At 42.4% G+C, this 27,870-nt stretch overlaps 2 protein-coding genes across 2 annotated transcripts in view; both read left to right on the top strand.

Moving 5' to 3' along the window:
* Positions 1-6,217, top strand: part of adgra1b (adhesion G protein-coupled receptor A1b) — a gene marked incomplete at both ends in the record, with an annotated part of 147,302 nt that extends 141,085 nt beyond the window's left edge. Inside the window, 2 exons of the mRNA XM_083898137.1 lie at positions 4,380-4,475; positions 4,783-6,217. Of these exons, the coding sequence (XP_083754263.1) occupies positions 4,380-4,475; positions 4,783-6,217 (1,531 nt within the window). The remainder of the gene's footprint in view (positions 1-4,379; positions 4,476-4,782) is intronic.
* A 3,365-nt stretch (positions 6,218-9,582) lies between these two features.
* On the top strand, positions 9,583-27,065 carry LOC310933782 (uncharacterized protein; the record flags this gene model as incomplete). Its single annotated transcript, XM_083897352.1, has 5 exons — positions 9,583-9,669; positions 24,213-24,620; positions 24,738-24,881; positions 24,990-25,129; positions 27,035-27,065. 5 exons carry the CDS (start codon positions 9,583-9,585, stop codon positions 27,063-27,065), a joined length of 810 nt encoding a protein of 269 aa, XP_083753478.1.
* Between the last annotated feature and the right edge of the window lie 805 nt (positions 27,066-27,870).

Here is a 27,870-nt window from a genome sequence, read left to right on the forward strand (position 1 = left end):
GAACGTGTGGCACCGCAGTCAAGTTGGTCCACGGTGATTGACTGTAATGCTCCCCGTCAGACAGGCTCATGCAGTGAGACGTAGCAGCTGGAAACAAATCAATTTGTCCTTTGATTCACCACACGTACACACACACACACACACACACACACACACACACACACACACACCGCTTCCTTTTTTTTCAACTTTATTGTAAAAAATTGAACACATACATGAGACAGACACACACCACTTCCGAGGCAGCCAGCTTATTCCTTCTCATCTACCTCTTTTCCCTGTCCTCCGCCCTCTGACAGTATCTGAAGACATATCCAGCAGACCATCGCGCTGACCTTTGTCAGGAATATGTTTCACCATGTTGCACTGCACGCATTAGACGATTTTCTTCGCGGTATTAGCTGACAGTCATCGAGTGTGATGGATGCAGGTCATTGCTCCGTAACTCAAAAAAAAAGTAAGACTTTACTACCATTTCAGTTTTTCAGTATCTGTATATGGTCCCATATTGTGCAAAATCAACTTTTTAATCATTTAAATCCTTATATTTGGGACTCTGGAGGTCCTATCAGTCGGCAAAGTGTGAAAAAAGATGACTCACTCATGTTTTTGTGGTCCCCTTCAGTCTAAGAACAGGAGTTAAAACACGCGATGTTGACTTCCGCACTCATTGGGATGCCACAAAGCGCTAAATTCTTGGAATTGTTGTCTCACGGAGCTCCGCTTTGTCCGTAAAACACAGGGGAAGTGCTGGTGAGGGCAATGGTATCCGAAAACCGGAAGTCCGCAAAAAGTTCTATTCTTGGCTCCACAGTGCAGCACAGAGTCCTACACAAACTTCCAGCCTCAGAGGATTTATCTGTCCAGTGGATACATGTTATATATGACGGCAATGTGCCTGCTAGTATTTGATTGAACTGCTGTGGTGCTTCATCCTTATGGTATTGTGACTAAAGCATGTCACAGACATGTTCATTAGGACACCAGGGAACTAGGTTAACTTGGAGAAATAGGGTATAATATGAGTCCTTTAAGTGTCACAAAAAAGTCATTTTCAGATTGCATAGTGTGATGGAATATAACTGAAAATATATATGGCTCGTCCCCTCTGAAAAAAAATAAAAGAAAAAAAATAATTTGGAAACTAATATTAATTTGACATTTTGGGGAAATATGCCTGGCTGCTTTTTATGTCAATTCATATGAGAAGAGTATCACTTCTATATCAGTTCATTAAATACAAGGCTCAGGCTTGTTTCTACCTTGGCTCCATCCACATGGAAACAATAACTGCCTGGCAAAATGACAATGCAATAGACACACACACAGACACTCATAAACCACAACCAGACATCTTTACAGTTATTATTTATGGATGTTTTATTGGATTAAAATGTGATAAATGAGTTCATTATTAAGCTTCAGGGGTGTGTTTTTTTAAGTCTATATAAGTCTACGCTAAGCTGATGGAGCAAGTTTTGACTTGTGTTTATCAATGGTTGTATCCATCTTCTCATTGGAGTACAGGTAAAAAAAAAAATTCAACACATTAAATTGTTGTTTACATAAAAAGATCACATAGTTTCTGAAAGGGCATCTTGACCTGCAGATATATTCAGTGTTGGGTTTATCCGTATAAAGGCCACATTATACTTCTCCGACTGCGTAATGCGTTATCCGAATGCGTAACCACGGAGACCCCTCGAGCTTTCATAGTTTTCCGTCGTGGTGCCGGATACGCACTGCAATTTCCCGCCCGAACAGTAGGGGTCGTGAGGGGAAGCGTCCGAGAGAGAAAGACTGTTGTTGTTGCAGTTGAATAACATTGAAACAGTGGCCGTTTGATGTATTTATAGTTTGGCAGCGACGCCTCTGTGGACGCTCGGTGCGCACTGTGACCGGCACAGAGCACTGTGACCGGCACAGAGCAGCCTTATCTCAGCCTGTCCTGGGGACCAATCGCAGCCCTTGCCGTCTCCGTTGTCCCTTGACGGAGTGACGGACACTTAATATATATTGGAAATAAGAGACGACGCAGAGGGCTCCGCGTAGCCTACGTAGAGCACTTTACGCAGGAGTATAAATTGGGCTTAAGACTGTTCACTGTGCTGGGTGATATGACCATGACCATCAGTTGTCCCTCGCTGTGCTATGTATATCCTGGAACAATCCCAGAGAGGAAAATGGAGCATAATCACAAAACAGAGGACAGTGGAAGAGGAAAGGTGCCTGGATAGACGGTGTCACTATAGCTGTTGGCTAAAAGTCACTTCAGGGTCTATTTATATCTCATGATTACTCACTCAAAAGTATAATACTGCATATACAGCCATTTTGTCTGAGTTTGAACGCCTTTTTTTTTTTTTTAAATAGTGTGCTTCAACCTGTGCAAGATGTGCCTGCCTGCCTGCATGAGATGTGTTATGGCAAGAATCTCAATATACAAAAAACAGCTTTTTGTGTCGTAAAAAAGCGTGGTGTGTGTAGTATAATCTAATCACGCACGGTATACAATTTTCGCATGCATTTTTTTTGAACACAGATCTGTTGGAAGCTCTGCCAGAGAGGAGGAAGGTGGAATGAGTGTTATGAAGCACAGAACACTTAAACATCCACTAGCTCTTCTCATTTATGCTTATCTGGCTGACGGGTGTGTAAATGGCTTTCTGTTGGAGGAGGGTCCCTGAGGGAACTGTTCCACTCAGAGACGGTGACAGACCAGTAATGCCGTCACCACTATCCCCCCACCCACCCCTCACCAACCAGCCCCGGACTAACATCTTGATTGTAATTGAATTTTTGGAACTGCTGCTGTGTGACGGAAGACAGATTGGGAGAGGGAGGGATGGTGAGAGAGGGGATGAATGAGAGGAAGCCCGAGATGAAGATGGAGGAAGATGGAGTGGTGGAGAGGTTAGAGCAGTGACAGGGGTTGAAATTGAACAGGAAGACGGAGGAAGTTGTGTGGTGTTTTATAGGATGGTGGATGACAGTGTGGAGAGAGACGGGGGGGGGGGAGTGTTGCTCAGAGGAAGAGGATTAGCTTTGTATTTGCGTTGAATTCTGTGACACAAGTGTCTTTGTTGAGATCTTACCCATTTCTCAGCATGTGTCAGGATGTCTTCTTCAAGAAAATATCTAGTGTTGCGCAATGGAAAGAGAAGAATTGTATGTAGTTGTCTGGAAGAGTACTGTGCTCTGGCCTTTTGCAACAAAATATATGCAGGACCGCCGGGTCGATGAGTTCAACTTCATCCCCTGAATGAATGAGGTCATTGTTAACAACAGGTCAGTTTTGGTGTCTTATAAAAATCCTTCAAAGCAACAAATTAAAGAGATTTGTACATCAACTGCGACCTGAAAATGGCACAAATTTGCGAATATTTCACACATTAATTCCAGCACATCCTCTTAATTCACACCAAGCACGACAAGGTTAAGCAAAAAAATATATATCACCGGGAGAATCACATCCCAGAAGGAAACGGGTCAAGAAAGCATCCAGTGATGATGAGCTGGTGCTCAGTCCCAGAGCTCCTGTGGTTCAGGAACTTAACCTTTACCACATAGACAGTTGTGAGCTGTGATCAAGTTACCAGTTGTGCATATTTGCTTATTTGAATATTTTTAATGTCCCATCATCAACAACTCCGTGAAATGCTGTCACTTACATGAAAGCTCACATTGACTGGCTACAAATTCGAAAAACATTACTTACGAGTGAAGAATTTGCACAAAAATTGCACATCTGGTGTGCAATAGCCTCAGGATGTTCGCTCAAAATTACCTCATATTTACATAATATGTAAACATATTACTTGATTAATTATAATAGATAGTTTTATATTATCTTTTATCATGTCATACGCAGCATGTTTTGTCTGAAAGGAGATCATTTCTATTCAGATTGCTTGAAAATGCTCGTTTCTTGGTTTGTATTGTGTGAGAAAATCAATTCTAACACCAGAACATGCCCTCAACACGCAAGGCTTTAATAGTGAAAGCAAGATTTTAATGGTTGATAAGCTGTTGGTTAAATATTCTGTATACTCTCCACTTTGGCTTTCTTTCCACGCCTCCACAAACTTGTGAAAAGCTTGTAGGTTTGCACTTGTTTTGGGGGGGCAATCATATTAGAAGCAAGTGTATAAAGGATATCTGACATCCTTATGTTGAGAAAATGCCAAGTACTTTGGGAACAGAGCTTCACTCATCTGTCACTTTGTTTGGATTGTTCGATTATTATCTTTCTCCTGTGTGTCTCATATAAAATGTACATTTAATAGTGTAATCCATATGTGAGATACTGGATTTGTGAATGCCTTTTCACATGGAGCTCTCTTATACTGTCTCTCTGCCTCTGTTTTGTCACCTCACAGATTTTATTTAGTCAGCGGTGGGGTGCCCCTCATCATCTGCGGGGTCACGGCAGCTGTCAATATAGACAACTATGGAAGTGGGGAGCAAGCACCATAGTAAGTTTTTGATTTGTTTTTGCGGCTCAGTGACACCCCGTCTTGATACTTCAACAAAGTGCTTTCATCATCAGGTTTTTCCAAAAATAAATCTTCTTTTTTATTTATTTTTTAAAAAACTGCATGTGTGTATTGATAGACAGCAAACCGTATGCACTGTAGACAAAAATACACACTCCTCTCTCTGCACCATGTTCCTTTGATTTCCTTCCTGGATTTCTGTGAAATGTTTGTATTAAGGATGTTAATACTGTGTTTAAAAGGAGTTTGTAATGTCATAAATTAGTGTTCATGTGCATTTTTGCAGCTGCTGGATGGCCTGGGAGCCCAGCCTGGGAGCTTTCTTTGGCCCTGTGGCCTTCATCGTCCTGGTGACATGCATCTACTTCCTCTGTACCTTCATCCAACTGCAGCGTCACCCTGAAAAGAAGTATGAGCTCAAGCAGCTGCCAGAGGAGCAGCATAGGCTGACTGCCGTCGATGTGCCCACCCATTGTCATCAGGGAGCTGAGCCTGGAGCCCTGGCAGCTCAACCCGGCGGGGGCCACTGCCCCGCCGGCTGCCCGGGCATCCCGATCAACCCTGCGCTGCTGGCCAATGAGCACTCTTTCAAGGCTCAGTTACGAACTGCAGCTTTTACCCTTTTCTTGTTCTTAGCCACTTGGACTTTTGGCGCACTAGCCGTGTCGCAGGGTCACTTCCTGGATATGATCTTCAGCTGCCTCTATGGTGCCTTCTCTGTCACCCTTGGCCTCTTCATCCTCATTCATCATTGCGCCAAGCGCGATGACGTCTGGCATTGCTGGTGTTCCTGCTGTCCCGGACGGCGAACCAACGGCTGCTCTGGTGCCCATGGGCCTGCTCAAGCGAGGCCCAAGGTTAACGTGAATGGAGATACCCCCGGTCATGACCATGGCCATGGTCACAGCCACTGCCACCATGACTCACCGTGTCCGGGTAAAGCACCGATGAGCTGCGGTCACGTTTCTGTAGGTCACTGTAAACATGCTGCGCTTCCATCCTTACAAAATCACGTGACATGCTTGGCACCGGTGACGCCGTGCTGCGCCGTCCTTCACAGCCAGCAGCTGATCGAAGAGGAGCCTGCGGCAACACATGTACTGCTTCATGCAGACCCCGAGGGTTACAGGCCGGGGATTCAGTTGCACCCCTGTCTAAAGAGCAGCACCAGGACTAAAGGCCGTCACTTCAGTCGCCGGACAGGGACTGGCACTTGTGGAGCGGCGAGCGAGCGGGAATATGCTTACCACATCCCCTCCAGTGTGGATGGTGGCAGTGTTCACAGCTCGCACACTGACAGTCCCCATAGCACACATGAGCGCCATGCCCACATCTGTCCACATCTGGCCCACGAAGGCCACCACGAGGGGCATCACACATGCCACACTGCTGCAGCCACCACACACGAGGCTCTGGTATGCCATAATCCTTGCCACAGGCATATCTGCTGTTCCAAGGCAGACCTTCTTCCTTCTCTGTGCCCTGCAGAGGCAGGCGACACGGGCATCTTCCTGTGTGGCTGCGGCAAAGTGGCCGAGGAGGACCCAACAGCAACACATCATCATCTGGAGATGCACGCCCCGCGCAGACAATCCTACCCCCAGAACCCGCCCAATCAGAATGGGATTCTAAAAGGGGGCCTACATGAAGGACTCATGTACACCTCAGACAGCACAGGGAATATACGCACTGGACCCTGGAAAAATGAAACTACTGTGTAGTGTGGGAAGGAAAAAGCAGGGGGGAGACAGGGAGCGCCTCCCCCCCTGCCATCGACCCGCAAAAATGAACCCTCGCCTCCCTTTTTAGAATTAAAAAAAAAGAAAAAGAAAAAAGAATTGAATATCAATTTGGACATCACAATCAACGTGGAATATTTTTATTTTCAGGTCCTCATGTTTTTACGTGTGCCGTTTTACTGTACAGAAATCTGCTATCAAGGTAAAAGCTCCTGTAGAGCCACACATCCATGAACAAGAAGAAATTGTGAGATTCGTGTCACACCGCCATACCATCAGATGTAACCGAAGGTGTGTCCATAGTTGCACATTGTATATACATATATATATATACATATATATGTATATATGAATGCTTGTATGTATGATTATGTATGATAGTGCTCAAAGGCAACACACTGCTAAATTATTTTACACTTTAACTCCATCAGATAGTCTACACTGACAGTGAACGTCCAGTATTTTAAAGAACTCTGAGCATCCATGTTTTAGATGACTAAACCAGCAATTTTAGACGTCATGAGTATTTTGTCATCCATTCATTCAAGCAACTGTGAATATCAACTAGAGATTTTCTAAATAATATACAAAGATACTGTCGCTTGCCAGAGACTTGTGGATGCCAGGTTATGTTGTGACAATTTGCGTGTAAAAGAGGGAAAAAAAGTGATATCAAGCATCCAACAAGCATCTTCCAGGTTGGCATTGATTGTGCTGTCTGTATGATGTCTTCTCTATTGTGTTTCTTTTTTCTCTGGGATGCAAGTAAATAACAGCAGTGTTGACGGCAGCGGCAGCAGCAGCAGCAGCAGAAGCGTGGCCACTGTGAATAGAGAGAGAGCTGGTGTCGCTTTTGATCAACTCTGCTCCACAAAGAGCCTGGTCCACACACACAGCGAGTTTATTTCCAAACCACTGTGCTTGAATTTTTTTTTTTTTTTTTTTTTTTTATCCTCCAGAGGCTCAGCTCACACATGCAACATGTGAAACTATGAGCGTATGATTCTTTGTAAAATCAAACAGGTTTTAAGAGTAACAAAAAACAACAAAAAAAATCATTGAGATTGTCGATATGATTGTAAAAGAAACAAGCTGCTTTAATGTTTGGGAAACCTGCCTGTGAGTGACCAATGTCCTGTTATTTTTCCTTCTAAATAAAAACTAAGAAAATATCCAGGCGACCTCAGCCAAAACTGGCTGCAGCCACAAAATGACACATGGCAGAAATCACTGCAAATTGAACCCCTTCATGTTTGATTTTATTTATTTTTCTTTCGTTTCTGTCTCATGAAAGACCCAAAGCATGCATGCATTATTCTAAGCTATATGCTATTTTTTGATAGTGTAAATGAATGCCTGTCCATGAACATATTTTTTTTTGCCTTGACCTGATAAAAACCGCAGATTGCCATGTATCATTTTTTGTCACACTCTTACAGATTTAGCCTGGTTCTCAACAAACACTGTACTATTTCGCAATGTTTATCTCCATTTGACATAACTTTGAGCTTCATTTTTATCCTTGAACCCAGTCCTGAAAAATCACAATGCTCTCATTTCTGCTCTGGTAGTTAGCTTGTATTTGTAATTAATTTATTTGACTTTTTCTTTTGGACCACATTAACATGGCAGAATTACCGCTGCATAGAAAAGGCAAAAAGAGACTTTATTTGTTCGGCAACATTTGTCTGTTCTTCGAATGGTGATGATTATATTGCGTATGATAACCCAGACACATACATTATACATTTTATCAGAGAAGTCTGTCTTAAAAAAAAAAAAAAAAATGCTACACCCATGCAGCATAATTATGCAGTGAACTCACAGCAAACCCTGCTTAAGCTAAACCACTTCAGCATGCACACCATCTCTTTTTCCATTTTGTGTACTCTTGTCTGTGTATATAGAATTGGTTTCTGATGAATTATTTTATATGAGATTTAAGATATTTAAGAATAAAATAAGTCTAAATGTAAAGAAAGTTGTTTATGGGGGAAAAAAAACTGACCTCTCAATGTTAATACTCAGTATCTGAGTTAAGAAATGTCTGTTTTGTTTTCAAATGCCCTTTTTTTCCTGACTTCATAAAGTATGCAGAGTTGCAAAGTGTTGTGAGACTTATCATATCAGACGTAGAAATACACTATACACGGTAACATTTGGCCTTCCAGGATGGAATTTGTCCAATATAAAAGTGTTTAAGACATTTAAAAAAGTGACTTTGACAAAGTAAGTAGATGAATCTCTTCATTTTGATGACAAGCTTTTAAATATTGAAATTAGACCATTTTAGGCAACAGAGATGATGCATGAACCCCACTGGCTTTGCACTGGGCCAGTGAAGAGATTTGTCAGAAGAGAGGGATATCATGAGCCAAACAGTGTTCTCCACGATTCATCATACAGTACAGGCTTCTTTGAGCCGCCTTGGATGCTGGCAGTTATTGGCTCTGGCTTCATAGATGTTGGACGGGGATTTGTGACAGTATCACAACAAACATTTGAAAATCAGCCTTTCGTAACGAACCCCACGTTGAACTGCAGAACATTGGTCTAAGTTAATTGCTGTGCGACGTGTGTATTTGCCAGTGTGTGTCTTTAGATGCAGCCTGTGCAGCTTTTCAGTATCTGTGAGAGATGTGTTTGTGGGCCACCCTTTCTGTTGTCATCTGTTGCAGATATACTGCCCCCCCCCCCCCCCCGCCTCCCCCCAAAAACAAGCTTGCTGACTTAGTTCTGATTCACCAGGCGGCTGCTGGAATATTCACCTGTGGTACTGTGACAAAACCTAAAGCCAGTTTTCACTTTTTTCTACATTGACACAGATTCCAATAAATGTATTTTTTCACCATGCAACGAATGAGTGCGTGCGTCCTTGGCTTGTGTTCGTTTGTCCCAGCGTGTGCGTGTGCACGAGCAGAGAGAGTGACTGACTTACATGACGGAAGAAAGACGGAAAGAAGAGACGCTTTTTTATTTTTTCTTCTCAACTCTCACTGTACTGTGTTCATTTCTTCTGACAGCATGATGGAGATGTCTTAAGGAGCCACCACAAGGGAGGAATTCAAACGGTCGCAGGCTCGACTGCCAGCAGCGCGCGCGTGTGTGTGTGTGTGTGTATATGCAATGCATCTTGTATACATACAGGACATGCACATGTGCACAGAAGACTGTGTGTGTCCTCAGTGCACCACAAATCACACCCAGGTTTGACAGGCCATGAAACACATGAGCACATTTAATATTCAGCTGCATTGTTTTTTTGTTTTTTTTCTTCCCCCAAGGCCACACAGCTCCTCGCCCCACCCCACCAGCCGATTATCAGATTATTCATCTGACTGAAAGCCATGAGAAATGTCAGACCCCATCTCTCCTTCTCTTGTCTGCCACAAGGACCCAGACTGAACGTGGATGCTGCTCAGTGTCCACAGAAGGTGAGTCATGGATGTCTGATGGCACCAGTATTTTTTCCCAAAAGAACGCAGAATGACTTTCCTGTTCTGCACTGCTGATTATATAGATCATGAGTCTAAGGCAACATTGGCTTTAATTACAAGGGGTGTCTTTGAAAGTGTATTTCCAGAAAGTGTTCCCGCTTTCATCTCACCCCCAAACTGTCACAGACACAAAAGAAAGCCTCTATGGTTAAGAGAGAAATTTGCCCAGGACTGAGTCCGTTTCATAAAAAAAAAAAAAATGGATCCAGTTTTAGCACCGCAGATGTGTGTTTATGATACAATTAACTGTTTTATTTCCTGTTGCAATAAATAGGTTTGTAAGTGGTGTGATCAGAAGGAAGGGGGGGTTGATGGAGCCTATTAAAATGCATGTGTGTGCCAGAGAAGATGTCGCTTTCTGTTTCTGTCTTGCTGCCACACTGCCTGATCAGATTGGTTTTTTTTCAGGGTTTCATAAAGTGACGCACATACGATCTGGCGCATCATCCCTTAAAAAATGCTTTTATCTTCCATCGTCGGGAAGAAGCGAGTTTTCTCCCGGCGTGTAAATGAACCCGGAGACATGTGGCACTTGAATGGGTTGTGGGGGGGGGTTTTTTCCTTCTTTTTATGTGTGCTTTATTTTACATCATCACTAATTGTCTTTGATTGCCGCAGACAACACTGCCCTGCCGCTGCGCCTCTTGCAACTCTCTCTCTTTTTTTTTTTTTTTTCTTTACTCCCCATATGTTTAACAGTTCTCTCACTACACTAATAACAAAGCCAGCTCCTCCAGCTACAGCCTTGGCAGACAAGATTTGTGATAGAAGGCTGTGATCGTCATGCTAATGTCGCCCTTGACTTAAATAACATGCCGAAAACTTGCCGGGTTGGAGAGTGAGGCAGAGCTGCAGAGAGAGAGAGGAGGAGGAGGGTTGATGTGAGGCTTATGGGAGGAAAGAGATCAAAGGGAAGGAAGAGGTGGGCACAACTCAATAGATATTGTAACATGGTTTCCAGCTACATTACTAATAGTGCATGCAGAGCCATGAAATGTCGGTTTATGTTGTATGTGCGCGTGTGTGTGATTAAGTGTCTAAGCCCCATGTTAATACCTGACCTTTTTAAATGCTCCTTGTGTGATCACAGCTACAGAGACGGTGTCTGTTCCTCGATGTCTGACACACATATAACATCCTTTTATTATTGGCCTTGTCAAAATGATTTATGCTTTGTTTGAAATTGATCTTGTTAACCAAAGTACTCGTAATACTTATACAGCGGCCTGGTCTTTCAATACATATATCAATTACACAAAAGCTCACTTAAAGGGGACATATTATACAGAGCCCCTGAAGTGACGTGAGAAAAAAAAAAAGAAGAAATATGATTTTTGAAATCTCGAGTTTCAAAGTCGAGATCTCGAGTTTCCAAAAAATTATGAGAAAAAAATATTTTTTCAAGTTTTATTTATTTTTCATATTTTTTTGGGAAACTCGACTTTGAAACTCGAGATTTCAATATTTGTTTTTTTCTCATGTCACATCAGGGGCTCCGTAATATTATGCAAAATCAACTTTTTAATCATTTAAATCCTTATATTTGGGACTCAGTCGGCAAAGTGTGAAAAAAGATGACTCACTCATGTTTTAGGGGTCCTCCTCAGTCTAAGTACAGGAGATGACTTCCGCGCTCACTGGGACGTCACAATGCGCTAAATTCCTGGAATTGTTGTCTCGCGGAAGTCCGTGAAGTCCGTGTAAAGTTCTATTCTTGGCTCCACAGTGCAGCACAGAGTTCTACACAAACTTCCAGCCTCAGAGGATTTATCTGTCCAGTGGATACATGTTATAAATGACGGCAAAGTGCCTGCTAGAGCCTGCAAATGATCACTTTTCCAAATGCTCCCAGTAGCATCTGTGGCTGATGACAGTTTCGTTTTACTTTTTTTTAAGGTGGACCTAAAGATATACTACTAAACAGAGCGTTCTGAACAGGGCTGTTTTTGCAGGGTGATTGAACTACTGTGGTGCTTCATCCTTATGGTATTTTGACCAAAGCATGTCACAGACATGTTCATTAGGACACCAGGGAACTTGTTTAACTTTGAGAAATAGGGTATAATGTGTCCCCTTTAACAAGGCTGATGACTAATAACTAATCTGGAGGTTGATGGTTTAAACCCCAGCTCTTACCGTCTGTGTAAGGAAGTGTCCTTAGCAAGACACAACACCAGATTGTTTCTGATGGCTGTGCTGTGTGTTTAGTTTAGTTTAGTTTATTTATTTCGAACATAAAGAAGAGCAAACGTCCAATTCACACACAGACATGCAAATCAAATCATTCACATTCATTAGCTCCTTCTCATGTTTGAAAAGGGAAGAGAAGGACATTTAAAATGTATTTAACTCATTGGCCGCCAGCCATTTTCAGTGAAGAACTGCCAGGTGTTTTACAGCATTTTGACTGATTTTCCAAGACCCACAAAACAATGTGTTCTGTATGTAAACACTGGTTGATTGATTGATTGATTGATTGATGTATATTGGCAGCCGCTGAGTTAATCTCACCCCTTCTCCTTGAAACCTGAATTAATTCATCAACACAGCTTCCGGCTGACATCTCATCAGACAACATTTCATCACATAATTTGTACTTATACATACCTATATCAACATACATATACCCACATTAGGAAATATGATTACGACATAGAAAAAATATAATTTTATACATCCAATTAATGCACTGAAGCACTCAAGACCACACCCACAGTTAAATAGTTATAAATCAGTTACATAAAACAAACCCCACTGTATACCATATCATGTTTTGACAACCCCCTCTTCTTCTATGTACTGTGGGAAAATCACATCCTGAATTGATTTATGTTTGGACACTGCTGTAATTTCACTTCCATACCATACGGTGTTTATGTGTGTAAATTATGTGTCATATACAGTTAAAGGTGCCATATGTAAGAATGTGGCCAAAAACGGTTACTACATTTTAATTCATAATACCTAGGTCTTTTAGGATTCGTTTTCTGACGTAACTGGCAACCCGTGGCAGCTGAGGCTCTACTGACTGCAATGATTGGTAGATGGCGGTAGGTGGCGCCACATGCCAAAACATGATTTCAAAACATAAACATGATTTGCAGTCTGCAAAATATTTTTTTAATGAAAATATTTTGGCTGTACTGTTGTTGTTGGTGAGTTCAGTTTGTTATATGAATATTATTTCTGAGTCTCTGTGACAGTTGCTTTAGATTTATTACATAATGCACTTTTAATTAACTCTATTGATGGGTGACTGGACCAGAAATATATATAAATACAAACCAGTTGCCTGTTTAGCTCAAATAATTAACAGAAATATACAGTAAAAGCAATGTTATTCATTCAGGAATATGTGTGTGTGTGTGGTGTCCTTGGGTCTTGCTAATTTTGCTTGCCATAGGAAAACCTATCTTGAGTTTGCTGGGAGAGAGAAATATGTTTTGGCCATGGGTGACAGCAGCGGGTAAAACTGCACATCTCACACTGTCCTCTCCACTCGAGAGCAAAATAGAGAACCCTGTGCAAGTACAAGTTAATTTAAGCCATTCACTCCTGAAAGAATGCCCCCAAGGAAATCTTTGAGAGCTGTCTTTTTGGAAGGAGGAGATTGTTCACTTACAGCTCCATGTTTCTGGTTATAGCAGAACATCACCAGGGCCAGCAGCATAATGTGGGTTTACCTTGCACTGCTCCTCCCCTTCTCTTTCACCGTAGAAGAAAGCAGAGGATGAAAACAAACATCCCGAATGTTTCATCGTGTTTTCTTTCACAAAAGCTTCAGATAAGCAGGAGAAAATCCTTTCCCCCAGTCGCTCTCTCTCTCTCTCTCTCTCTCTCTCTCATACACACCGACTTAAAACACCATGGTTATTTCAAGTGGGACAAGCAAAGTTGTGCTTACAAAATTAGAAGTTTTGAACATGTTTGGCCTTAAAACGTTAAAGTCGTGACACAGATGTCAACACAGTGCAAGGGCTAATGACAGAGGGAAATAGTCAGTTGGAAAAGTGTTTTCTGAGACAAATTTAACCATTTCATAACATAAAATATCAAAATAACATTGGCTCTGATCGGCAAAAACACAACACAACTGAATGTGACACATGATGGTTTAAATAAACTAATCTTGTAAACACAAGCACAACCAGTTAGAAGGCACCATAGGTTACCATATCAGAAAGGATATTGAAATAAATAGGCCTACTACGTGTTGCATTCATCGTCAGCTTGCAAATAGCTCTTTGCCATTCTGACAAGGGGAGAAATGGGAAAGCAGCCAAAAATAACCATGTAGCACATACACAAAGTTTTGTCACAATCCTGCAACAGCAATGGGACTATTTTTATGTCTAGATATTCAACAAATTCAACAGGGCTGTTTTGCCAGTGTTCATGTATCACCACACCGAGCTAACGCATGAAGTCTCTTTCTCTTCATTCTGTCTCTACCTCATCGCCCTCTTGTCCTTTCTGTCCTCCATTTTTCCTTTCACCCCAACCGGTCGAGGCAGATGGCTGAACACATTTTTGAGTCTGGTTCTGTCATGGATTTCTTCTTCTGCTCTTCCACTGATGTCTTGTGCTCGCTCATTGTGTGAATTGTTGGGTTTCTCTGCCCTCCATGATGTTGTCTATGCACAGTGCCTTGAGTTAATGTATTATGATTTGGCGCTATACAAATTTAATTGAATTTAATTGAATTGATTTGACGTATTCTGCACCGTAATCGCACTATATTCCCTTGGTAGAAACTGCCATCTTTTCCCTACGCAGATTTGTACTGTAGTCTGTTTGTCGAAGGAATGGATATATGCTAATGTAGCAGGGTTGCCAACTTCCTGATAAGAAAATAAGGAACTCACTTAGACTGTTTAAATATTGCACTTTAAACACTGATATACTGCACTTTACATAGAGGCTACATTACGCCCACATTGCCCCCACACGCTTTCACAATTGAGTAAAAGATCCAGTTTTGCCGCTTTAAAATAGTATTTCTATGTATGCGACGTTCTATCGACCAGATATAATTTTATTTTTTTTGCCTGAGCAGTATCCCTGTTGCTACGATACACAGGACTCACGGTGCAGCGGACGACCAATTAAAAGTGCCCATTTTCTGTTTTATAGGAATGAATGACAGCAGGAGGAGGATTTTATTTTCCCCTCATACAAATCTTCATTAGTGGACTAATCTGTAATTTGTAAAAAAAATTGTTATCATATCTGCTCCAATACAGAACACATATCCTTATTTTACGGCAGCCCTATAATGTAGCGCACAATGGCTGCAGACTCTGAAAAAACAAACACATCTCTATTGGTTTTATCTGGCTGTTTTAACTGTGTTTTCCTTCCCTGTGCAGAGGTTGCAGTCGCAGCCTTCAGCTTCCCCTAAGACGACCTCTGAGGACTCTCTCTAAGCACATGAAAGTAATGAATAAAAACCTCAACCTATTTTACCGCGCTCATCCTCGTTCTCCGATTTAACAGTGGCTTACTGTCAACACGGGCGCACCTGAGTTTTCGTTCGACAATGTGGCAAATCACTGTGGCTCCTCACTCTGGAAGGAAGTCTTTGTGACGTCTCAGTGACTGACGTGTCTGAATATTCCCTATTTAACTTGTTTTGGCATCACAGTCATTGGCCCCTGCTGGGCTACAGGATTTCTTTCTGCATCAAAGCCTTTGTGAGTATTGTCATGCATGCTAGATTGCAGTCAGGTAACTCTTACTGCACTTGCTCACTCAAAGCTCTGCCGTTGCTATTGGAGGGAGCCAATAGCTGCCAATGTCTCTTGTTCAGTGTTTTTGACAATCCTCCCCCTATATCTCTCCTCCCTCCTCCTCAACCCCATCACTGTTATTTATAGCTCTAATGGTGACGCAACTCCGAACAACTGCAAAGGAGCAAAGAACCATGTGATGGTTTTAATACAACAATCCAGTGGATTATGAGGGCCTAAGAGGCTGCTACTGCAGTCTGTACCATGAGGGCTTGAACACGACAGCCAGCCAGCCAGCCAGGCAGGCAGGCACGGTTGAAGCCTGCCAGCTTCATCACCCCTTCCACTCATCCTCCTCCTCTCTCTTCCTCCCTCCTCTCAGTGGAGAGAGAGAGAATAGGACAGCTGGGAACAGTCTGACAAGCAAAGGACTCGGGAGCAGGGAGGAGAATTGAAAGGATACAGAGGGAGGAGTGAAGCCAGGAGATTATGCTACTGTAGCTGTTTGTTGTGGATGTATTAAATCCTACATAGTTAACGGTAACTGTGGCCATCTCCACCGAATCCACTATACCCTTGACTCATTTGACATAGTTTGTCCATGGAACAGCAATAACTTCAGTTATTTGGCATCGAATAAAACAACAATGCTACGATATCTGTGCAAAGGGTTGCCACTTGAAATGGTACTAATATTTTAAGTACAATATACTACAGGTACTCTGGCCTTTCTGCAGGAGTTTGCACGTTCACCCTCTGTGTGCATGGGTTTTCTCCAGTTTCCTCCCACAGTCCAAAAACATGCATATTCTGGGATTAGGGCAATTTGACACTCTAAAGTGACTTTAAGTGTGAATGTGAGAGGTTGTTGGTCTCTATATGTGGCCCTGTGATGGACTGGCGATGTGCCCACAGAGTACCCTGCCTTTTGCCCTATGTCAGCTGGGATTGGCACCAGTGCCCTCATGTGGAGGATAAAGCGGTAGAAGATGAGATGAAGTGCAGATATGTACTTGTCCTTGTCCTGTACTTGGCTTTTTAAAATGCCCTTTGAAACAATGGGGATTTAGCACAAGATAGATAATTTACAGTATTTTAGACCTAATAAGGTCAACTTAAATCCAACAATACATCTGCTTTGCACATCTGTTGGTAAATACATTATCCTTATACTTTACCCTCAATCTATAACATTGACCTTGTTTATTTGAGCTTAATCCTCCAGTTAAAAATCTCCATACAGTACAGTACATAATCAAAGGAGTTGGGTCTTTGCGTGCCCAGGGTGAGTTTATAAAGCCAGAGTGGTGATGCTACTTTTCATCATTCAGCTATGCCAGGCAGAGACAGAGCCAGGAATGTTAATCACCCTGCATACTGCTGCAGTGATTTAGTCAGCATAAAATTTTTTAGAGCTTTTTTTTTTTTCTTTTTTTGTTATTAATTCTAATTTTAAGATTCACATTCACAGAAAGTGTCATTCAGCAGTTCAGGATGGGGGGGGGCCTAATCATCAAGCCAGGGTGCCAACCAGGTAATGTTGTTTACGCGCTCTGCATCATACTATTCTTCACTTCTTTCTACTCACACACACAGGTGCTGTCCATGGCATAAAGCATTGGTTCTCAAAGCGCGGCCCGTGGGCCAATGGCGGCCCGCAGAAACATTTCTGGTGGCCCGCAATGAATTGCAGTTGATAGATTTAATCCAGGAGCTACTAAGCTTGTTAAATGTTTACTGGACATTACTGGATACAGACCAATAAGTGTAAACCGTAGAACTGCAATCTGGTCATTAAAATTATTACAAATGGGATTTCGTTCTGTTTTTTTTCCTTTGGCGGCCCTCAGTCCAATGTTGGGTTTCTAAATTGGTCCTCAGGTATCAAAACTTTGAGAACCCTTGGCATAAAGAGAGTAAAATTCCATTTATCCATCCTTTAGTTATACTGTTAGTTTTTTTTGAGAGCACCAGGGGAAACTGGAGCCATTAGCAGATGTCACTGGACAAGAAGAAAAACCCTTAATGGTGATGTTCTCCTACACGGACAGTTGGAGTTGATGATCATCCTAACCTGTATTTATTTGAACTGTTAGAGGAAGACCGAGAGTAATCCAGGCACACAGAGTACATGCATACCTGACAAAAAAAAGTCCCCAGCTCAGCCAGCAGACGGGTTTGAACCCAGATCGCTCTTGCTGTGAGACACTACTGTCCACAAAAACTTAACGATAAAGATGTTTTATGTTCTTAATTTTCTGTGACTGAAAGGGCATTCCTTTTGGAGCAGGACATTACATTTTTGGCTACAACTTCCAGTACAGAGTGTTTCATCTGTGACTCCAAATACGCCCTCACTGGGCTGTAACGCTATAGCACAGAATGTCAGTCTGTTATCACTTTCATTTGTTTTCATCAGACGAGCCGTGGGATCCTTGAATTACATCCCAGGCTCTCAGACTTGTATTTTATTTTTTTGTCTCTGGGCATATACTCACACGCTCTAAAGTGGAAATGCGTGCTGAGGGAACCTTAGGGGTTTTTCCTCTCAGTCACACAAATCAAACACTCAGTCAAATAAATGCTCTGAGTTATGACGAGCCATGGAAAGTGCCACTGCCATTCACCCGTCATTCAAAGACAGACAGTGGCGCTCATGCATGATGTTTCATAGCTGCTAACCGTCAACAGTGCAAACAGTTTAACAGCTGATTCCCAGTCTTTGCTTTCAGATAGCTGCTCTTTGCTGCTCTCTATACAGCAATGCCATCTAGTGGGCGCAGGTGGTAACTTGAGGTTGCTGAAGGACACTCACAGTTGACACTGAGTTATTTACACTTCCTTTGGTTACTCATCTGTGGTAGAGTGTTTGGCGCAGAGGTCAACAGGCAGGTTAATGCATGAGAAGACTTCCTCTTGTAGTGTTTGCTTCATAGAGATAGTAGAGAAACTCATCATATACCAGATGAGTTATGATCACAGCTACTGCAATTACCAGACAAATGGGGGGGGGGGGAAAGATTATGCAAATGGTTGATGTCAAGACATGAGTCGGGTTTAGACGTCCACATGTATGGATATGTAATTGCAAGATCAATCTCAACACAGAATATTAAGCGCGAGGACCGATCCAGATCGAAATCACACACTGCTTATAGGCATTTTTAATACATTTTTACCAAGTGAACGATTCGCTATAGCTGAAGCAATTAAACCAAATGCAAATGTATGCAGGGATTGAGTGCTTACTTCCCCCCTCGCAGACAGACATGGATTCTTGTTCTGAGTTGCATAGATTTTATTTTGGATGACATAACTGACTCATTTTGCTTCTTAACAAGATTGCTGTGAACAGGCTATCATACACCACTCACTCATTTTCTATGGGTGTGCATCCTTGTTTTTCAAGTTTTTTGGAGTAATTTTAATTTTCGCTGATTTATCACGCTACACCAGGGGCTCCGTCAGGATTGTCTTTCATAGTAAGCACAATTCCCCCCTGAGGCTACTTTTAAAACAATGCATCTGCAAACACTGTGTCAAAAAAAAAAAAGTGTTGTACAGACATTATGTACCAGCTCATAACTACATAATGATCAAAGGAGTGATGAGTATTTTATTGTGACAAAACATACTTTTACCTTGGGGTAAAAGTATGCAGGTCGCAAATAGACTACTGCTCTCTTCATATTGGTGAAATATCCTGCGATTATGTAAACAATAGACTACTGGTAACAAACGATGTTTGTTAATGTATTGACATGTCATAGCGTAGCCCGACAGTTTTAGCCCTAATATCTCGACGGTTGAAGATTTTTGAATTCATCTCCGCTTAGCATGCTAAGACCACTACAATGTCTAAAGCTAAATATCCGCAGGGTCGTACCTATGTTCTCCGGGTTCTATGTTTCCTGATCGGGGAGCATCTGAACTTTTTTTAAAAAAAGGGTTGTATGTTCCCCGTTTTTCCCAAAAAGGGCCTATGTTCCCCACTTTGTATGTGACAGGGGAACATAGGACCCTTTGTCAAAGGTCCTATGTTCCCCTGCTTTACCCGGGGAATAAAGGACCCTTTTTTAGAAAAAGGGTTCTATGTTCCCCGGTCACATACAAAGTGGGGAACATAGGACCCGGGGAACATAGGTATGGCCCCAATCTCCGCTTAGCATGCCAACGTCTGCAACTCCATAAAACACATACTTTTCATAAGGTACGCACACCATCCAGCACATATACACATCCTACAGGCACTGCACTAGTATGACAAAAAATAAATAAATGGAACAATACAATGGAAAATATGGAAATCCTACAATATTGGAGACAATACAAATACATCACATTAAGAAACATTTATAGCAAAATAAATGTATTGCAGTGGTTTGTATAACTGGTGCCTCATGGCAGTGTGTGTGCGTTGGTTTTCTTGCTTCTTCCCCCAGTTCACAAAGACTTGCACACTGGGATGAGATTAGTTGTACACTATAAACTGCCTGTAGATTTGATAGTGTATCCTGCACGTTGGCCCTGTGAGACCAGGCTAGCGACCGCTTCAGAGTGTGTACTGACTCTTATCGATTGGCTCCTGAAACAACCCTCCAGAATGAATGAATAATTAATTCAAATGAATGAATACATGTCTTTATGTAAATGCGATACGACGGCAACGTTGTTGTGTATTGAAATCTAACGTGTATTAGGAAGGAGCATTCTTTAAAACCCTGAGGTATGCTTGGCAAAACACCCACTAATGTATAAGTTAAAACTTAAGTGGAGTCATTGCAATTAGATTCACTGAGTTAAGATCTCATTTTAAACAGCTCCCCTCAGCTCCTATAGCAGTTCCTGAAGTGATCTCGCAGGCCTAATTTTTTGATCTCTCCGTATGAACAGATTTCAACATCATGTAGTATCTTCCGCTTTTTCTTCCTTTATTGTCCTGTGCCACTGTTTGCTGGGATATTACCACAGGTCGACCCACAGAAAGCTTGATAGGCTAATGGAAACTAGAGGATTTACCAGATGAACACACTCGTCTCGTAGCAATATATATGCAATTGTGTTCTTGTGCCCGATCACAGTGTTTATGTAGTTCCACTTCTAGTCAAGAGGGACCAAAAACCACCACTGACAAGGTCCAGTGAAACGACAATCAAAACAGGTTTTGTCAGATGCATCTGTCTTTGCGGGACTCTTAAAAAAAAAAAGGCCTATATTTTCAAGGTGAGGTGGTGATAGTAAATGTGAGCATTGGGCCTTTGGGAGTGATAAGGGAGTTTGTAGACACTGCTCACTACATCAAATCCTGTCAGGACAACTATCATATACAACGTGCTTCAAATGCTGATGTTCAGAATGTGCCTACGCAAGCACCTCACAGGCGGCAATTCACAACTAAAAGCTCATCATTCGTGCTGCTATTGTGCTTTTATTTATTTTTAAGTACATGCTAGTATATATTTTGGCCCCGCACTTCACTCTCATTCATTTTAAACACAAGACTTAACTCATCATCATAATGCAACATCCCATAGATTGTGTTGCTAAACTCCTGCTCAAGTCAGATATTCTTACAGGAGCTCTCCCCACTGCAACACTTTAAATGCATCTAACTGGAACTGCTGACGGGGAAGTTTCCACACATCTGTCAGTATTCACCATTTCCCAGAGGGCAACAGTATTGCACACAACTGTCATTAAAATGTTTATATGTTTGTCTGTCTGCAAATCTGATACATTCTCATATGTGTATAATATGTGATCTGCTTCTCATCCAGGATCATTTCAGAGACATTGAGATGTTACTTACTTCAAACCAATGAGAACAATGTTTGACCTTGAATATAAGACACATTTTGTTATATTTATATGAGACAAAATTCACATTACATCATTAAACCTTAACACTTTAATGTGCAGTTGTTTTTATAAAAAATTCCAGCAATCAGCGATTTTGTTCGCGATTTTGTTTATGCCTCATCCTGTGTCCTCTACATTGATTCATTGGAAGGATTCACCAAAGAGCTAATCATTGGGCTGAATGTTTTGGAGTTTGAATTAAGTTTCTATGTTGAAGTATGTGGAACTTGTTCATAGCAAAATAAGGAAAAGAAGACTTTAGAAGAGGAAGAGAGTGTTTGCAGCCATCCCACTAATGACACAAGCAGACTGTATGCAATCGAAATAGGAAAAAGAAAAATAAGAAAGGACAGAAACAAGCAGTCACAAACATACAGCATTGACCTCAGATTTCAATTTATGTCCCTGCAACGTCCCGCCTCACTGAAAAGGAATCCGTTTCCAACATGGATCAAATAGACTGTAGTATTTCCCGGCATTATCTCAACACGTCAGAATGCGACACAGTCAAGAAATCTAATAATGTTACCCCTCTGGCCTCTGCCTCAGAAGCTTTTCTATTACTGCTCAACAGCATAACAGCAAGTCTCATTCCCTGCCACCCCAGGCTCAGCTGGCACCCAAACAAACTTTCCATCATCATGAGGACTCGTCACAAGACGCTATTCAGTTAGAGTGGGCAATAATTAAAAATGGATCAGAGCAAATACAAATAGTATTGATCTGAAACAAGTGTGTGATTGCATTTGTAATGTGAAATCAGGAAGGACTGCACGGAGAGCTTGATATTATTTTTGCTGGATGCTGCTCAGCATCGTGTGTGCACGACCTCTCGGTTAAAAGTTTTGTCGTCCCATTTCCGGGTTGGTCCGGGAGGTTACTTGAGGAAAATCCACTGGTACCCACAAAGGAAACACAAATTCCCCTGTGAGGAATCACCACTCCAGGAATGGAATGTGACATTGAGTACGTAGGCGTGAAACACTAGACTGTTGCAGACTCTCCTTTAATTATATACAAATCCGTGTCAAAGCGTCTCTCTGCTCACACAAATCCAGTAAGTATGACCCGGCCCTACACAACAATCCACAAAATCCCTTTGAGCGCCACTAGTATATAATTTAATTCTCATAAAGGGACATCCTTTACTCTACAGCACAGCATCACTTTCTATCACTGAGTTTGGCATTTCCTATAGCAGTGAGTATTGTTTCCTATAAGGACATCATTTGAGACACTGTCATGTACGGACTGTAAGGAACTTTATACAGCACATTTTTTGATTGGAAGGACACCCATAGAAAACGAAGTTTCAAGGGCATCTTATAGCGTACGGCAATACTTTTCTCCACCAAATGTTTTTGCTTTATGGCAGAGGTCACTAACAGGCGGACCGCGGTCCGAGTCCGGACCCAGACGCCGTCCTGTACGGACCTGGACCTACAGTGAATAGATTATTTAAGTATTTTAAATGTTGACGAGGTGCTTCTATTTTGACCGACGCAGCTCCTCTAGACTTTACGGTACTGGTTGAGCGAATCCGGATATCCACTGATCAATTGCATTCGACTTGAGCCATCCCACGTGAAGCCACTAAAAGCCAATCAAATCTGTGCATCCCGCTAAATAGCGAGTGACAGACAGGGAGACGAGTGAGCGATACAGCGAGAGAAGACAGAGAGTAAATAGAGTTTACAGCGAGAGAAGACGGAGAAAAAAGAGAGTTTACAGCGAGAGAAGACACGGAGAAGAGAGAGTTTACAGCGAGAGAAGACACAGAGAAAAGTGCGTTTACAGTGAGAGAAGACACAGAGAAGAGAGAGTTTACAGCGAGAAGAGACACAGAGAAGAGAGAGTTTACAGCTAGAGAAGATAAGATAAGATAAGAAGTCCTTTATTCGTCCCGCAGTGGGGAAATTTACAGTGTTACAGCAGCAAGACAGTAAGGATAAGGATAATAAATAATAAACATGCATTACCAAAAAGAAATAGAATATATAAAGTACAATATATAAAGATATTAACACTGACTATAAAAATAGGTTTAAAAATAGAATGTACATTACAACCGGTCTGCAGAATATACACAGTATGCACATGGTATTTATAGTGTAAGGAAACAAGGCTGAGCTATTAAATAAGGATAATAAATAAGGATAAGGATATTGCACTGATGAGAAAACTACAGTATAAAAAATTTGACAGTATGAAAAATGACAATATATTGCACTTCAAAAAAAATTTACATTATGAAAAAATATATACAGTATATTACACCAATGAGAGTTAACAGTATATTGCACATGGAGAGTGGAGTGTGTGTGTGTGTGTGTGTGTGTGTGTGTGTGTGTGTGTGTGTGTGTGTGTGTGTGTGTGTGTGTGTGTGTGTGTGTGTGTGTGTGTGTGTGTGTGTGGGGTCTACTTAGAGCAGTACTTGTTGTACAGTCTAACAGCTGCAGGGAGGAACGACCTGCGATAACGCTCCTTCAGACATTTTGGATGTTTTAGTCTGTGACTGAAGGAGCTGCCCAGTGCTGCGATGGTGTTCTGCAGGGGGTGGGAGAGGTTGTCCATCAGAGATGATAGCTTGGTAGCCATTCTCCTCTCTCCCACCACCTCCACTGGTTCCAGGGGACATCCAAGGACAGAGCTGGCTTTCTTAATCAGCCTGTCCAGCCTCTTCCTGTCTGCGGCTGTGATGCCACTGCCCCAGCAGACCACTGCGTAAAAAATGGCTGATGCCACTACTGAGTCGTAGAAGGTCTTCAGGAGTTCTCCCTGAACTCCAAAAGACCTTAGTTTCCTCAACAGGTAGAGTCTGCTCTGACCCTTCCTGTAGAGCGCAGCAGCATCATCAGACCAGTCCAGTTTATTGTTAAGGTGAACACCCAGGTATTTGTAAGATGTCACCATCTCTATGTCCTTTTCCTGGATGCACACCGGCGATGGAGGAGAGTGTCGTCTTCTGCGGAAATCCACCACCAGCTCCTTAGTTTTCCCCGCGTTGAGCTGGAGGCGGTTCCGCAGGGACCAGTCCACAAAATCCTGAACAAGTTCTCTGTACTCTCTGTCGTCATCGTCTGTGATGAGGCCGACAATGGCAGAGTCGTCAGAGAACTTCTGCAGGTGACAGGAGGGGGAGCTGTAGGAGAAGTCTGCAGTGTACAGGGTGAAGAGGAACGGAGCCAGAACTGTTCCCTGTGGGGCCCCTGTACTGCAGACAGCCATGTCCGACACACAATCCCGAGTCCTCACATACTGGGGTCGATCAGTCAAATAATCCACAATCCAGGATGTGAGGTGAGGATCAACTCCTGCATGCTCCAGCTTGTCCTTCAGAAATACTGGCTGGATGGTGTTGAAAGCACTGGAGAAATCAAAAAACATGATCCTCACAGTGCTCCCCGACTTCTCCAGGTGAGAAAGAGCTCTGTCCTGCAGGTAGATGACAGCGTCATCCACCCCGATGCTGGGCTGGTAGGCGAACTGCAGTGGGTCCATCGCTGGTCTCACCACAGGGCGCAGATGAGACAGCACCAGACGCTCCAGGATCTTCATCAGGTGGGATGTTAGTGCCACCGGCCTGTAACTGTTAAAGTCTTTGGGGTGCGGTGTTTTTGGCACTGGTACCACACAGGACGTCTTCCATAAGTGTGGTACTCTCCCCAGTTTCAGGCTCATGTTGAAGATGGTCCCCATTATCCCACACAGCTGAACTGCACAGGATTTGAGGAGCCTGGAGCTGATGCCATCAGGACCTGCAGCCTTCTTCGCCTTGATCTTTTTGAGCTCTTTTCTCACCTGGTTAGGTGTGAAGGACAGATTGGAGCAGGGGGGTTGTGTGTTGTTGAACGAGCTTGGAGATGAAGGGAGGGGGGTGGAGGTCGGGCAGTTTACTGGTGATCCAGATGAAAGAGGTTCCAGCAGGGCTGTCGGGGGAGAAGTGGGGGCCTGATCAAACCTATTGAAGAATAAGTTCAAGTCGTTAGCCCACCTCTGGTCCCCTACAGTCTGGGAGTCCAGCTTGTTTTGGCCGGAGATGGTTTTCAGGCCTCTCCAGACTCCACTGACATCTCTCTGCTGCAGCTGCTCCTCCATCTTCTTCCTGTAGCTGTCCTTCCCCTCCCTGATCTTTCTCCTCAGCTCCCTCTGAACAGTCTTCAGCTCCTCCTTGTTTCCTGACCTAAAAACTCTCTTTTTCTCCTTAAGGAGAGCCTTTATGTCAGGGTTAATCCAGGGTTTGTTGTTAGAGAGACATCGTACTGTCCTGGTGGGTACAGTGCTCTCAACACAGAAGTTTATGTAGTCCGTAATGGTGTTTGTGAGACTGTCGATGTCCTCCCCATGTCCCTCACAAAGTTCGTCCCACACAGTAGACTCAAAACAGTCCATCAGAGCCTCATCGGTCTCCTCAGACCATACTTTCACTGTGCGGGTCACAGCTGGCTGCCTGTGTACCAGAGGTTTGTACACAGGAAGGAGATGAACCAGGTTGTGATCAGATCTTCCGAGGGGGGGGAGAGGGGTTGATTTATATGCCTCCTTGGTGTTGGCATAGAAAAGGTCCAGTATTTTATTGTCTCTGGTGTGGCAGGTGACATACTGAGTGAGTGTGGGCAGAGAGGTGGAAGGAGAGGCATGATTAAAATCCCCAGGGATCAGGAGGAGAGCCTGTGGATGCTGTGTCTGCAGCCTGCTCACCACTGAGTGCAGGACGTCACAGGCTGCATTAGCGTTAGCAGAGGGGGGAACGTACGCAGCTATCGCGATAACATGCGAGAATTCCCGCGGCAGATAGTTCGGTCTCATGCTAACGGCTAACAGTTCCAAGTCCTTGCAGCAGTGTTGCTCTTTAATAGTGATGTGCCCAGAGTTACACCATCTATCATTCACAAACACTGCCAGTCCTCCTCCACAGAGAAGAGACACAGAGAAGAGAGAGTTTACAGCGAGAGAAGACACAGAAAAGTGCGTTTACAGTGAGAGAAGACACTGAGAAGAGAGAGTTTACAGCAAGAGAAGACAGAGAAAAGTGTGTTTACAGCGAGAGAAGACGGAGAAGACAGAGACGAGTGAGCAATACAGGTAGAGAAGAGTGTGCCAGAGAAAAATAATTAACATGGCGCTCTCTAAGAAGAGAAAGGTGGACAGCGAAAATGATTCATGTTCAATCTTCCCCCTGGAAGCACAAATCCAGTCTGTCTCATATGTTCAGAGACAGTTGCATTTGTAAAAAGTGGCAATGTGAAACGCCACAATGAGACCAAACACAACATTTTTGACCAAACACACCCACTCAAATCTGAACTTAGGTCACAGAAAATAAGCAGTCTCAGAGCTTCTTTTCCTTTAAGAGAGAAGAAAATAATACATATGTTCAGTGTTACATCTATATAATTGTACAAAAGCGACAATAAATATTGTTGAAATGTTTTTGAATTATTCTTTCTGTATTTGATCTGACAGTCAGTTGTTGATTACATGCAGACTACTAAGCTACTTCAGTATATATCCCACTACTAAATAATAACGCAAGTTACACATTATGATTTTCCGGACCTTTGCTTGAGGACATTTTCTCAAAATGGACCTATTCGAATTTTAGTTGATTATCCCTGCTTTAGAGGCCACATATGAATGGCAGCCAGTAGGGCACTTCCTCATGGTTTTACCACTCGAGTGTACTTTTGCACGCAGCGTTTTTTGTCCATTAGGGCAGTGGTCCCCAGTGCCAGAGTAGTTTAATGAGTGAAACAACATGTGGATGTTCTTAAGTGGCACAACCCTGAACAATCTCCAAAGAATATCAGGTCTACAATGCATGTCGAAAAGCAGCTATAGATATATAGTCTCTATGTTTCTACCATTTTAGTAAATAACACTGCTTGCATAGTGTGGTGCTGCAGTCATATGGTGTTTTCTTAACAACTTTTTATCTGCTGTTGTGTTTTCTGGTTTGTCATTATTTTTTTTATTATTTGTGGCTTTACTGATGTTGAGTTTTCTTTATGTTATGTTGTTTTTCCAATCCAATCCAACTTTATTTGTATAGCGCTTTAAAACAGCCACAGTGGACCAAAGTGCTGTACGGAATAATATATTAAAGACACAATAAATATAAGGCGTAGGTGATAAGATACATCTAAAACAATTAACAGTTGCGATTTTTGTATTTTGTGAGGATGTATGCTTATGTGATTTGCTGCTGTATTTTTTGTATTATTTGTTGTGTAGTAAATTTCAGTATTTTTTTTATTATTATTATAGTTATAGAACATTATTCGAGCCGGGAAAATACTTCTAAAAATCGGAGCATAATTATCTTTTCGATTAAAAATATATCAATGAAGAAAGGCAAAGCGCTAGCGTTAGCCTCCCGTCAGCTAGCATTGCATGTAAAGATTATGCTAAATCAAAACGAAGGAGCTGTCAATCATAGCGTTATCTGCCACGCCCACACTGTTCTGACTAGTGGTCTAAACCAGTCTAAACAGGAAAATGAGCTGTTTTCAACCAGGTTTTTTAATATTTCTAAAAAGTTATTTTCACT

Source organism: Microchirus variegatus (genome assembly GCF_963457635.1).
Source record: "Microchirus variegatus genome assembly, chromosome: 11".
NCBI lineage: Eukaryota > Metazoa > Chordata > Actinopteri > Pleuronectiformes > Soleidae > Microchirus > Microchirus variegatus.